This window comes from Eretmochelys imbricata, chromosome 8, assembly GCF_965152235.1.
Source record: "Eretmochelys imbricata isolate rEreImb1 chromosome 8, rEreImb1.hap1, whole genome shotgun sequence".
NCBI lineage: Eukaryota > Metazoa > Chordata > Testudines > Cheloniidae > Eretmochelys > Eretmochelys imbricata.
Genome location: NC_135579.1, coordinates 44,417,910 through 44,431,813, shown reverse-complemented (window position 1 = coordinate 44,431,813; position 13,904 = coordinate 44,417,910). Strand labels below are relative to the sequence as shown.

Below are 13,904 nucleotides of genomic sequence, written 5' to 3'. Positions count from 1 at the left end.
CTCTGGTTAAAAAACCAGTCCAGTGCGTTAAACCTTGTCAAGACCTATTCAATTAAGTTAATTAGCCACTTTTAAGACAAGAGATGTGGAAATAGTTAATAGGTGTTAATGTGGTGAAAATTCTTATGAGTCTCATTGCTCAAGAGTTAATTGTGTCAACCACCTCCAATGTGGGAAAAATGCCTGAGGAGGCCATAGGTCAGACCTCTAATGTCTGCAGTGGAAAGGGCTTTTAATTTAGAGGGAGTGCCAAAATTGGTGCTCTAATAGAGAACAAGTCTGAACCATAATTACGGAGAAACTCCCTGCTCTTTGTAATAGACTTACAAACACTATTTTTCGACAGGAATTACATCTATAATTGTATCATGCCTATATTATCAGATTGTTTTCAATTCAAATATCACTCGAATTTTAAATTTCAGAGGATGGTATTGAGATTATCCCTCATGTTTCATTTAGTTTAGTAAGAAGATTGTTGCACTAAGATGCAATAAAATGGAAGACAACAGAGCTCAAAAAGTCATCCTTCAAGTTCACCTTTGAATCCTTTCCTGCAGGTACATCTGTATCCATTCACCAGACTGTCACAAATTCCTCCATTCTGGCATGGGTTTGACAGACATGCGTTCTCTTCTACTTCACAGTCTGTTCCAACCCAACCAATGTCACAGAGACATATGTATCTGAAAGAAAATAGCATGTTTCAGTACTATTCTGAAGCAGCTGTTCTATCCACAAGACTAGGCAGGTAGATAACCTGAAAGGGGAGGGACATGGAGATGATTTTTCGTTAGAAAGATTCATGAATCATTTTTACCTTAGTCACACCAGTGATACAATTTCCTTAATATTAAAACCAACCAAATCTTTAAAGCTACATGCCCAGTATTAGTTATCTTAATAAAATACAGCTTTTTTCCACATCACGCTTTTCTTGGCAAGCCATCTCAAAATGTTTAGTAGAAGCTAAAGAAATGACAAGGTACAAGCAAGGAAGAAAGATGGCTTTCAAATCCAAATAGAGAGAGCTGATGAAGTGAAGCGATTCCACATGAAAGCAGCCAAGAGAAGTGGCAATCCACTCCATCAAATTCCAAAGCTTAATAAAGGACAGCAGCACTCCATTCACAGGACAAGGAATCAAGGATCTGGTGAATCATTATCTTTCTACTCTAGCCTCAACCACTGACACAATGCCCCTCCCCTCACATCACCCACACAGATCTCCTTGGTTTTCTGGCATCCTGTGCCAAATGAAGAGGGGCAGAAACTCAAGAGATGATGGCAGAAAATTAAGGTTGAGAGAAAGAATTTCTTTAAGCCTAGGCTGAGGCTGCATTACAGATCAAGAGAATCTTCCTATGAGCTTCCATAGTAGCTGCCCTAAGGAGCTATCCAGGGTGGTAAACAGGTTAATCAATTCTGAGTGCTTACAGCCTGCACCAGAGCCCAGAACTAAGTGCTGCAAAGAACCATCATCCTGCTGTGCTACAAAGATCACTCACATTTGAATGGTGTTGTCAGATGCCACTGGTGTGGTGCTCTGCTCTGTCCAATGTGGATAACAGTCAGCTATGTGCATGTGTTCCCTCTGTGTGCTGCCCCAGCTCTGCGCAGATAGCTGACACAGCAGACCCCGAGAGAACCCCCAATGACCACAGACTCCGATAAGGTACGAAGGCACCCAGCCAAGTTTATTGTTAAACAAAACACAGTCTTTAGCTCCCCGGATCAGATGTCTACAGTTCTGCTAGTACATATGTGCTCCCTGACAATGGACACTCCATTGCCCCCTAGGCCGGACAAAGACACTGCCCCAGGGATGTACAAACAAGTTACACATCACTCCTGACATATTGAGGTGCAACCCCTCTACTTAACAAGGTACAACCCCTCTACGTAGCAAGGTGCTGCCTCTCACCTTGTACATGTTGTTTCGAACAAAACAACTCTATCCATCATATAACCCTTTTGCCCCTGTCTTTAGGATGGGTCAGCTTGTTCCTTGTTATATATGTGGAATGTGAAAGTATTGGAGTGTTCTGATATCTAGTGTCCAGTACCTTTTAGGTATCTTCTTGCAGCATCAGCCCTTTCCTTGCCAGTTTCTGTGAGCAGGGCCTGCCTCTGGCTCACAGCTTAACTTTGCTTTATGTTAGCGAAGTCTTGACCATTACTTTAGCTCAGGCTTTAGACCTTATACTGGGCCTCTGATACAAGGGCTTATGTTTCAGGGCCTCATCTTACTATAAACAGCTTCTCAAACAACATGGGCCCTCTCCACCTGTACCCAACCAACAACAGCCTGCCTGCATTCTGGGAGTGAAGCAGATTCACTCCTTAAGGAAGACTGGAAACCCTGAAGGAGCTTGAACCCACCCCAGGCTTATGAAAGAGACTCATGGTGCCACTCCTGACCAAAATACCCAATGACTCAGTCAGAGAAGGAATCTTCCTTTCCTCCTTTAAGCATGCAATAGTGTGACCAGTACTGAAGAAACCTGCCCTGGACACATTGGTTCTAGCTGGGCACTGTCTAGTATCAATCTCCCACTCCTGAGCAAGCTCGTAGCGTCGCTAGCCACAGGCCATCTAACCGAAGCTAATATTCCAGACCTGGCACAATCTGGATTCGGGGCAGGATATGGGTCTGAAATTGCTTCAGTGGCACTGCTGGATGAACTCCTGCTGTCAGTGGATAGAGGGCAGACATCCAATCTCAGCCTCCTGGGTCTCTCTGCAGCATTCCCCATGGCCAGCCATGAGATACCGCAGTTCTGCCTAAGAGACATGATGGGTCCAGGGGAGCACTCTAAAATGGTTTAAATCCATCCGGTAGGGACATAAACAGTAACAGGAAACTGCACTGCTGCATCTACAGAAGTTCCAAAAGGATCAATTCACTCTCTAGTCTTATTTAACACCTATACGGAGCCATCTGAACAGATAAAGAGGACATAGATTCTTGTGCCAGTAATATGCCGACAACACAGTTCTATTTATCCTTCACCATACACCAGTACCACCAAGATGGCCCAGTGCTTGGATGAGATCAGCTCATGGATGAAGAACAGCTGGCTGAAACTGAACCCAAGCAAGACAGAGGTGATGTTAGGAGCAGAGAAAAGCATTCTGAAGAGCTTTCAGCCACAATGCAGTCTCCTCTGATTGAAGGTTCACAATTATTTGATTCAGTCTGTTTAGGAGGGCTCTTATGTTCTTCCCGGACCCTAGGCTCTTACCTAGCAGCATATGCAAGTAATGCTTTGTGTCACCATCTCTGGTTGGCTAGGAGACTCTGCCCCATCTTGGCAGATGATGACCTCGCCCCTATTGTACATGCTTTTACCACCCCTTGGCTGGACTGCAACAATGTGACATATCTGGGCATAAAGCTCTCAGCCCCTATGAAACTCCAGCTAGTACAGAACACTGCAGTGCCTCTCAACAATACGGGATACCGCAAGACCACTAAATCTGTCCTCTGCTTTCTATGCTGACTTCCCCTAGAATATCCAGTTCTCATCTTTATCTTAAAGGTGCACAAGGGCTCAGAACCAGAATATCGAAAAGACGACCTAAAGATCCAGGATGAAAACCGGGGTCAACAACTTTACTCCTCAGGCACAACAAAACACTTTACAATTGAGGTAAAGTTTGTCTGTGTGCCAGGCAGAACTTTCTCAAGGGCCAGTCTAAGAGTTTGGAAAGAAATCCCGCAGGAACTAAGGACCATCCCAGACCACTCCAAGGGTGAGTCACACTTCACCTGTATTCTCTAATATAAACACACAGCCACATGTACAATAAAAACCCTACCAAAACTAAGCACTGCACTGCACACGCAATTTTTCTCCGGGGGAGAGATGAGAGAACAAAGCACATATGAGGCACAGCACTTAATGTACTACTAGAAGGTGCTCAGATACTATGATGATAAGCATGGCATAAGAATCTATAAAGAATGGCAGGGGCAAGACTGTATGACCAGCCAGAGGCTCTGTGTTAGAATAGCACAGAAAACTACCTGGGATGAGCTGCAGCTAGCCCCTGGTGACTGTGATGTGGCCATGATAAGCTGCAATATAAACAAGTTTGGACAGTTGTCTAATTAAGAAATAAACTGGGGAGAACCAGAATCTTCACAGCAGACGATATTTAGGGTATTTATTGAAAAACTGTCATTCAAAGGTGTTTAGAGAAGCTGGGACTGCTCATTAACAATAAGCCCAATGGGCAACCAACCAATAAGAGAACCAAGCAGGAACAAAAAGGTCAATTTTCTTCATTGCAAATGACACATTTAGCATATGGCACTCCAGATGCAAGGAAGAAATCCCATCAAAACCAACTACTTTCAAGCACAGAAACACTCCATATGTGTCAGTGCCCTCCTGCTCTTATCACTCAACAGTGGTCAAGGCCTGAGGCAGATTTTTCCATAAAAAACATTGGAGAGAAGTGTTTAGAAACTGGTCTTAAAAATAAAGATTTTATAGTCAAAAAGCCCAAACCTACTGAATACTTCGCATGTATATAGCATTTTGTACACGAGGATCTCAAAGCACTAAACACGATGCTAGAACTCACCCACTGACATCATTTGTGCAGTTTCCATGTACACAAGGGTCACTAAGACATTCATCAGCTTGTGAGTGACAGCTGGGTTGATGGAAGCCTTCAGGACACAGACACCGAAATCCATTCATTTCATTTACACATGTTCCACCATTATGACAGGGACTGGAGATGCATTCATCAATATCAATATTACACCTTGGACCTGAAAAGAATATTACTTGTTAACGAGTATTTCTCACACACAACTTTACCATGCATACACACAGAAACATTTGTCAAGATTCAGTGACTCATCATCAATACAAAGTCAACATACGGCAAGGTACGACAGCTTTGACTCAGGTTTAAGACTATGGGAGTTTAAAGCATTCAACATTTTTGAAAGATAGGGGTGTTGGTATCAGGAGCAGAGCATCTACATCTCATAAGCCTTCTGGAACAGTTAAAGAGCTACAACAGAATTGCCACAGGAACAAAATTATATACATTCTTTAGGAGGATTGAAAATTACGTAATTGTACTTTGCCTGGTGGCATCTTAAAGACTAACAGATTTATTCGTTACTAACAGATTACTAACAGCCGTGTTAGTCTGTATCCACAAAAACAACAAACAGTCCAGTGGCACCTTAAAGACTAACAGATTTATTTGTTAAATAAATCTGCTAGTCTTTAAGGTGCCACTGGACTGTTCGTTGTTTTTGTGGATACAGACTAACACGGCTACCCCCTGATACTTGTACTATGGCTGGTGCAACCTTCCTGGGTTTATCAGATAGGCAGTTACCGTTTCCACATTTCAGTATTTCTTGAATCCCCACCCATTCCTGCCATAATGCCTGCAGTGCATCTAGATCTTGTGTATATTAAATAAAAGAGTATACTGCTTCTTATTTTCCCTAACCCCTGCCTACTTGCCATCTATGCTTAGACTGCAAGTTCCTCAAGGGTCTGTTCCTTCCTGTGAGTCTGCAAAGTGACTGGCATAGATTGGGCACTACAATAAGTTTAAAAAAACCCAACGTTCCAGGCCTTAAAAAGTGAATCATCTATTTCACACTCCAGCTCGTGCCCTTGACCTGAAGGAAACTGCAGGTCCTGAATACTGGAATATTCTGATTCACAAGTGTGCTGAAGTATTTTAACAGCACAACAGCAGGAAGGTCAATGGGCGGCTAACATGGCACCCAAAGCTAGAGTAGGTCCAAAGGCAAGAGTGGTCAGGAACAAGAAATATGGGCTGGATGAATGGACTATAAGGTGGAGAGAAAGCTGGCTAGATTGTTGGGCTCAATGGGTAGTGATCAATGGCTGCATGTCTAGTTGGCAGCCGGTATCAAGGGGAGTGCCCCAAGGGTCGGTCCTGGGGCCGTTTTTTTCATTAATGAACTGGAGGATGGCGTGGATTGCATCCTCAGCAAGTTTGCAAATGACACTAAACTGGGAGGAGAGGTAGATACACTGGAGAGTAGGGATAAGATACAGAGGGACCTAGACAAATTAGAGGATTGGGCCAAAAGAAATCTGATGAGGTTCAACAAGGACAAGTGCAGAGCCCTGCACTTAGGATGGAAGAATCCCATGCACAGCTACAGACTAGGGATCGAATGGCTAGGCAGCAGTTCTGCAGAAAAGGACCTGGGGTTACAGTGGACGCGAAGCTGGATATGAGTCAACAGTGTGCCCTTGTTGCGATGTATAAATAGGGGCATTGCCAGCAGATCGAGGGATGTGATCGTTCCCCTCTGTTCGACATTGGTGAGGCCTCATCTGGAGTACTGTGTCCAGTTTTGGGCCCCACACTACAAGAAGGATGTGGAAAAATTGGAACGCATCCAGCGGAAGGCAACAAAAATGATTAGGGGACTGGAACACATGACTTATGAGGAGAGGCTGAGGGAACTGGAATTGTTTAGTCTGCAGAAGAGAAGAACGAGGGGGGATTTGATAGCTGCTTTCAACTACCTGAAAGGGGGTTCCAAAGAGGATGGATCTAGACTGTTCTCAGTGGTACCAGATAACAGAACAAGGAGTAATGGTCTCAAGTTGCAGTGGGGGAGGTCTAGGTTGGATATCAGGAAAAACTTTTTCACTAGGAGGGTGGTGAAGCACTGGAATGGACTACCTAGGGAGGTGGTGGATTCTCCTTCCTTAAAGGTTTTTAAACTCAGGCTTGACAAAGCCCTGGCTGGGATGATTTAGTTGGGGATTTTTCCTGCTTTGAGCAGGGGGCTGGACTAGATGACCTCCTGAGGTCCCTTCCAACCCTGAGATTCTATGATACCTCATTCCCTTTGGGCTTAGTTATGCCTCCATATTTTTTTTTAAGTGAATTTCCTTCCTTCAGGTGGAAGTTAAAGAAGATTTGTCAATAGAAATGCATAAAATTAGTAATATCTTTTTGGGGCTATTTCTGAGAAGAGATTTTGGATTAGTTCTGATTAGAATCTTTCAGTAAAAATAGTGACATATTAGCTGAAGGGATTGTTTTAACAGGACATTCAGCATGTTCCCTCATGTGCATTAATTTTATGAATCCATTATGCAGTCTGGCTCACAGCAGGCAAAGCATGTATTGACCTTTTAGACAAAGACCATAGGACCTGAAGAAGAGCTCTGTGTAAGCTCAAAGGCTTATCTCTCACCAGCAGAAGCTAGTCCAATAAAATATATTACCTTACCCACCTTGCCTCTCTAATATCATGGGACTAACCCAGCTACAACATTGCATAAAATATTAGGAGCATTGGGGCTGGTCTGCTGTGATGTTTAGTTCAGATCACTAAAACAATGGGCCAAAAATATTTCTTTCAATTAGCACATTTGCAGGATACAAATGATTTTAATACAAACAGAACAATTTAAACCATGAAATAAACTCCATCCAAGTAGGCTGGCTGATGGGGACTTTTGTACCAATACTAGCTGGATAGTAGCTGTGCACATTATAAAACTAACGGAATGTTTCATATTTGCAGAAGGAAAGGGAAACATTTAATTTGTATACAAGTTGGCCCAATTTTCCAAGTTCTGTTCAAACAGAGACCCCTTGCTATGATGTACAACTTTATTGTTCCAATAAAGAAACTGTAAGTAAACCCACTGACTGGGACTTTGGATCATTATTTCTTATGAAGCTGAGTCATGTGAATTGGACTAAATAACCTCAAAAGAATTACAATTCATGGCACCAAGCTAGGACATTTCTTTAGCCAATGGGCAGAATGTGCGCTGAAATTAAGAGATACTGAGACTCATTAAGAATATTAATTATTTCTTGAGACATCAAATAGGCCATTTGCTATCAATGAACAAAGAATTTCTCTTAGAACAGGTGTTCCCAAACTTGGTTCGCGGCTTGTTCAGGGTAAGCCCCTGGTGCGCCACGAGACGCTTTGTTTACCTGAGCATCTACAGTATGGCCGCTTGCAGCTCTCAGTGGCTGCAGTTCGCTGTTCCTGGCCAATGGGAGCTGCGGAAAGCAGTGCAGGCCAGGCCACCACTTCAGCTACCGTTTTCAGGTAAACAAAGTGTCTCGTGGCCCGCCAGGGGCTTACCCTGAACAAGCCATGAACCAAGTTTGGGAACCCCTGCCTTAGAAGGAAGAGACCATCCTCCTAGGGGAGAGATGATTATCTTCAAGGCAAAACTGAGGACAAATATCAGTTAAATGAAAGGTTTCAGAGTAACAGCCGTGTTAGTCTGTATTCGCAAAAAGAAAAGGAGTACTTGTGGCACCTTAGAGACTAACCAATTTATTTGAGCATAAGCTTTCGTGAGCTACAGCTCACTTGAAGTGTCACAAAAGCTTATGCTCAAATAAATTGGTTAGTCTCTAAGGTGCCACAAGTACTCTTTTCTTTTAGTTAAATGAAAGTACATTTTACCTGTAACTCCAGGCTTGCAGACACAATCGTAGCGATTAATGCCATCGATACAGACTCCATAAATGCAGGGGTTACTTGCACAGTCATCCAAGTTATTCTCACAGTTCACTCCTGCAAATAAATGTGATGAAATTCAAGTGAAAACCAGACCGACCCTAACATACAAACAACAATGCTATAAGTTTCCTGAAAACAGCCAAATTCAAATTGCAGTAGTCAAATTGCTTAGGCATGACAAGGGGATGCATATGATTAGATATCAGCACGTGGTGCTCTGAGTCCTCATCTATTAGTGTGGTGAAACTCCATTAAGGTGAATAGAGTCAATGAGTAACAGGAGAATTTGTTTCCTTGTATCTAATCAGCAGCCTTCCAGCATAAGAATCAGCCATTTTGGACACAAGAAAAATATTTTTGCTGTTTTACCTGTGTACAGTCTGAGAGGGACTGCCTCAATTCTGAGGATGGAGAAGAAGTGAATTAGTTGTAAGAGAGAATACTGCCCAAGTTAAGTATACAGAGTACAACAAACACTACTTGTATTGTTACAGCAAAAACTGTAGCAAGAACAGTGGAGAGAAAAGTGTAGCTCTAACTAAATGTGCAAGTAAAGCTTTCAACAGCATCAAGTCTGATGCTGCAATATCTTGGATGTGTTATGGTGTACATTCCAGTTTGTTAATGTATGAAAGGCTAAACTCTTAACACTGAAATAAAAGTTGTTTCAAAGTGGCAGATTTCATGCCATTAAAGTCTGTAATTAAAAAAAAGAAAAGAATTTTAGCAATGTAGTCCCATTGACTTCAATAGGATCATTTGTGAGAGTGACATTATATTACTGCCTAAGTGTTTGCAGGATCAGGGCCCTTTAATTCTCAATATTTTATTTTTTTCCCTATAGCAATTTTCCCAAACAGAATGCCCTTACTAATACTTAGATTAAAAAGGATGGGTCAAAGCCTTGTAGCATCCTTGACTCACAGATGTTCAATCCATTAGACAGTGGTGCTGGTTGCAAACACAGCATGAGCTATTTGTTTATCAATTTTATGTTTGTCTTCTCACTGTAAGGATGCTAATGAGGCCCTGGACTTGCACTTTGCAGCACAGATGAGCATTTTAAGTGTGAAATTTCTTAGTATTTCATATTTTACACTGATACTTCCTGCTAACAATTATCTAACTAAAGTACAAAAGACCCACTTTAGAAATTTAAGATTATAAAAAGGGAAGTAAATGACTAGCTACATGAAGATAAAAAATGATCATTTCTGATAAGAGTGTGACTTTTTTTAAAGTCTTGAGTTTTATCTGCCCTGCCATCTTATGCTTTATGTACCTGAAGTGCCCAGGAGACAGTTGCACTGATAGCCATTCACCAAGTCAATGCAGCGTCCTTCATTGAGGCAGGGGTTACTCTGGCATTCATCTACCTGCTCACTGCATATGGCACCCATGTACCCAGAATTGCAGACACAAGTGTACGAATCAATTCCATCCTGGCATTCACCATGGTGGCAAGGGTCAGGGTCACAGTTGTTGATATTCTCTTCACACAAAGTGCCAGTAAAACCTAAGAGAAAAATGAAGAGCAGTGATTAAGATGCTTAGAGATATATTATATGATGTCCTCTGCACTGAATATCAAACACAATAACACAGTGTTTGTCATAAACATAACGGAAGGGTAAACACCTTTAATACCTCCTGGCCAGAGGAAAAACCCCTTTCACCTGTAAAGGGTTAAGAAGCTAAGATAACCTCGCAGGCACCTGACCAAAATGACCAATGAGGAGACAAGATACTTTCAAAGCTGCGCAGGGGAAGGGGGGTGACGAAGGGTTCTCTCGGTCTGTGTGATGCATTTGCCGGGACCAGAGCAGGAATGCAGGTCAGAACTCCTGTAAAAAGTCAGTAAGCAATCTAGTTAGATATGTGTTAGATTCTGTTTTGTTTAAATGGCTGATAAAATAAGTTGTGCTGAATGGAATGTATATTCCTGTTTTTGTATCATCTTGTAACTTAAGGTTTTGCCTAGAGGGACTCTCTATGTTTTGAATCTGATTACCCTGTAAGGTATTTACCATCCTGATTTTACAGAGGTAATTCTTTTACTTTTTCTTTAATTAAAATTCTTCTTTTAAGAACCTGATTACTTTTCATTGTTCTTAAGATCCAGGGGTTTGGGTCTGTGTTTACCTATGCATATTGGTGAGGATTTTTATCAAGCCTTCCCCAGGAAAGGGGATATAGTGCTTGGGGGGATATTTGGGGAGGGGGGGGGGAGACGTTTCCAAGTGGGCACTTCCCCTGCTCTTTGTGTAACACTTTGGTGGTGGCAGCGTTTAACCTAAGCTGGTATGAATAAGCTTAGGGGGTCTTTCATGCAGGTCCCCACATCTGTACCCTACAGTTCAGAGTGGGGAAGGAACCTTGACAGTGTTCATCATAACAAATTAGCAAAATTGTATTCAGAATATACAGAACTGTTTGGGCACCTAACCTGTAACCCATCTCCCAACCCCAGAGAAGCCAACAGACCCTGTATGGTGCACAAAGCACAGTGTGCCACAGAAAAAGCTGCATAGATAATCTTTGCAACAGAGACTGATACCTAGAATGCATTCAAATCTGAGCAATTATGGAGGAAAATATTCAAATTACTATCAGAACTGTTTATTGACATCCATATGAAACAAACTGAAGACAATCACTACAAGAAGGATGTGGATAAATTGGAGAGAGTCCAGCGAAGGGCAACAAAAATGATTAGGGGTCTGGAACACATGACTTATGAGGAGAGGCTGAGGGAGCTGGGATTGTTTAGCCTGCAGAAGAGAAGAATGAGGGGGGATTTGATAGCTGCTTTCAACTACCTGAAAGGGGGTTCCAAAGAGGATGGCTCTAGACTGTTCTCAATGGTAGCAGATGACAGAACGAGGAGTAATGGCCTCAAGTTGCAGTGGGGGAGGTTTAGATTAGATATTAGGAAAAACTTTTTCACTAAGAGGGTGGTGAAACACTGGAATGCGTTGCCTAGGGAGGTGGTGGAATCTCCTTCCTTGGAAGTTTTTAAGGTCAGGCTTGACAAAGCCCTGGCTGGGATGATTTAACTGGGAATTGGTCCTGCTTCGAGCAGGGGGTTGGACTAGATGACCTTCAGGGGTCCCTTCCAACCCTGATATTCTATGATTCTATGATTCTATGATTCAATCCCTTCTCTTACTAGACTACGAGTAATAATACTAGATATTTCCACTATCCAGCAGCCCAGAGGACTTAACTCTTGTCAATACAAGAAATTAATGCACAGGCCTTGAAAAAATTGACTTTTTCACTGAAGCTTTCCTGGAGGTCTGCAGAAAAGGTAAGTTTTAGCTCAGAAATCTTTTAGTCCTCATGGCTGGCAAGAACCTTTAAACGCTCCAACCATGAGCCAACTGTAAGGTGATACACTGCTGTCTGCTAAAGGCTGCAGACATGCACCTCCTGTGCCTCTGCGCAGTAGAGAGTTCTCCATATTTAAATTTATTAATTAGAAAGCTGACTGAAAATATTATTACAATACTACAGCTATTAAATTTAATTACTATAAAGTGTCATACCCCACTGATTCATTCCTTTAAACTGAAGGAGGCAGGACAAGCATTTTTCACCCTGGCTTAGAACGATTTAGTCCTAGGTCTAGGAATTGCCAGGTACATTTTTCAGGCCCTGTTAATGCACTATTATAATATGGGTGCCCTATAATTTGAGACATTTGGAATTACAGCAGACAAAGCCCTGGAGAACATAGTCGGGGATGATCCTTCACATGGAGCAGAATAGAGGAGTCCTGGTACAAAATCTTTTTTTCTATCTATAATGAATGATGCCATGCAAGACACTTGCTCTCAGTGTCTCCATCACAGAAATGGAGGGAAAGAGGAAGCCAGGGACGTAGCAGTTCTTTAAACAGACACGCTAGTATTTCAACTGCATGGCCATTCACAGTTGCTTTCAGTCTCATTTCCTCAAAACTGCCCATGTTCATTGTACCCCATGTCTTTTTTCCTTTTCTGGGAAATCCAAAGTCTCTCTAGTGAAACAGGCCCCAGCCTGTGTGCCCAAAATCAGCACCTGCTTTTCAAGGTCCTGCATGTCCTCAATCTAGTTAGCACTCTGATCTGGTGTTGCCTTTTCCTGGCACTCCTTGAGCAGCCCACCCTTCTCGTATTGCCGCTCCTCCTGGCACCCCTCGAGTCAGGTAGCCCTGTATTATATATGGCTGCAAACCCCTCTTTCCCCTCCCAGCAGCCTTTGCTAAAGATTAATAACTAAGGCTCCCCTTCACACTGAGTGAAAATCAGCTGGACCACGCCCTATCTTGAGTTAGGCACAGACTTTCCACAGCTGCTTGCAAGTCCAGAAAAGGTTTGGAATTTTTGTTTTCCTAGTGACATTTATTCTGTCACAATCAGTATTCAAAAGAGAATTCATGTGGTAACAACGCCTCTTCTCTGGCCTAGAGCCATTGCATTCTGATATTTCTGAAACTTTCCCTCTTGCATCTATTGCATTCCCTGTGGAATTAGCTATTAAGAGGTATCACGTTGCTTTAAAACTGCAAGCCATCGTAGAGACACACAGTTTACAAGTTGCTACCATACCCATTCACAATGTTCTGACAAGAGTCTCGAAGAGGGTTTCTTAATCCCTGGAATTACACACAAAATAAATGCTACTTCCAGAATTTTCATAGAAATGCTTAACACGGTCAAAAGATGGAATAAGAGAGATTTATGGAGGCAGAGATACAGTCTAGTCTCAGGAACCTGATACATCATTCTGTAACTGGGATGACGTGGTCTGTGCGTGCCAGGTTCATTTTAGAGGAACAGTATCAAAACACATCCTCCTGCATATTCTTTCAAACTCATTAAACAGAGAAAACTGATTTTTTCTTTACCAGGAACCACAAGCTCTAGAGCTCCCATTTCTAGCGGTTGTTCTATAGCAATTCGGTCTTCTTTTGAGATACTGATGTCTGAACAAAATCTGGAGTAAAACTATGGCATAGTCTGCAGTGTGATATCTTGTCATATCGTATGTTGCAGAGCCATTTCTGAATAAAGAGTGATGCTTCCCAGTCAGCCATTGGCTTGTGTTGGATTCATAGATTTTAAGGCCAGAACGACTTTTCATGATCATTTGCCCTGAACTCCTATGTAACAAGCCATGCAATTTCACCTAGCAATTCCTATGTCAAGTCCAATAACTTGTAGTTGAACTAGAGAAAGTCTTTTAGAATAACAGCTAGTCTTGATAATAAGGACTTCATGTGATTGTAAATTTACACAACTCTTGATAATTTGTTCCACTATTTTAGGACTGTTCTGCTGTTTCTTGCATAGTCTTCCTCTTCCAAAACTGTTGTGAACCTGTCCCGATAAAG

At 42.2% G+C, this 13,904-nt stretch overlaps 1 protein-coding gene across 1 annotated transcript in view; it reads right to left on the bottom strand.

Moving 5' to 3' along the window:
• The window catches only part of NOTCH2 (notch receptor 2), a 131,068-nt gene that overhangs the window by 39,434 nt on the left and 77,730 nt on the right, over nucleotides 1–13,904 (bottom strand). Inside the window, exons 11-14 of the mRNA XM_077823724.1 lie at nucleotides 9,810–10,043; nucleotides 8,471–8,581; nucleotides 4,594–4,786; nucleotides 541–686 (exon numbers count right to left, since the gene is read on the bottom strand). Coding sequence (XP_077679850.1) covers nucleotides 541–686; nucleotides 4,594–4,786; nucleotides 8,471–8,581; nucleotides 9,810–10,043 — 684 coding nt within the window. The remainder of the gene's footprint in view (nucleotides 1–540; nucleotides 687–4,593; nucleotides 4,787–8,470; nucleotides 8,582–9,809; nucleotides 10,044–13,904) is intronic.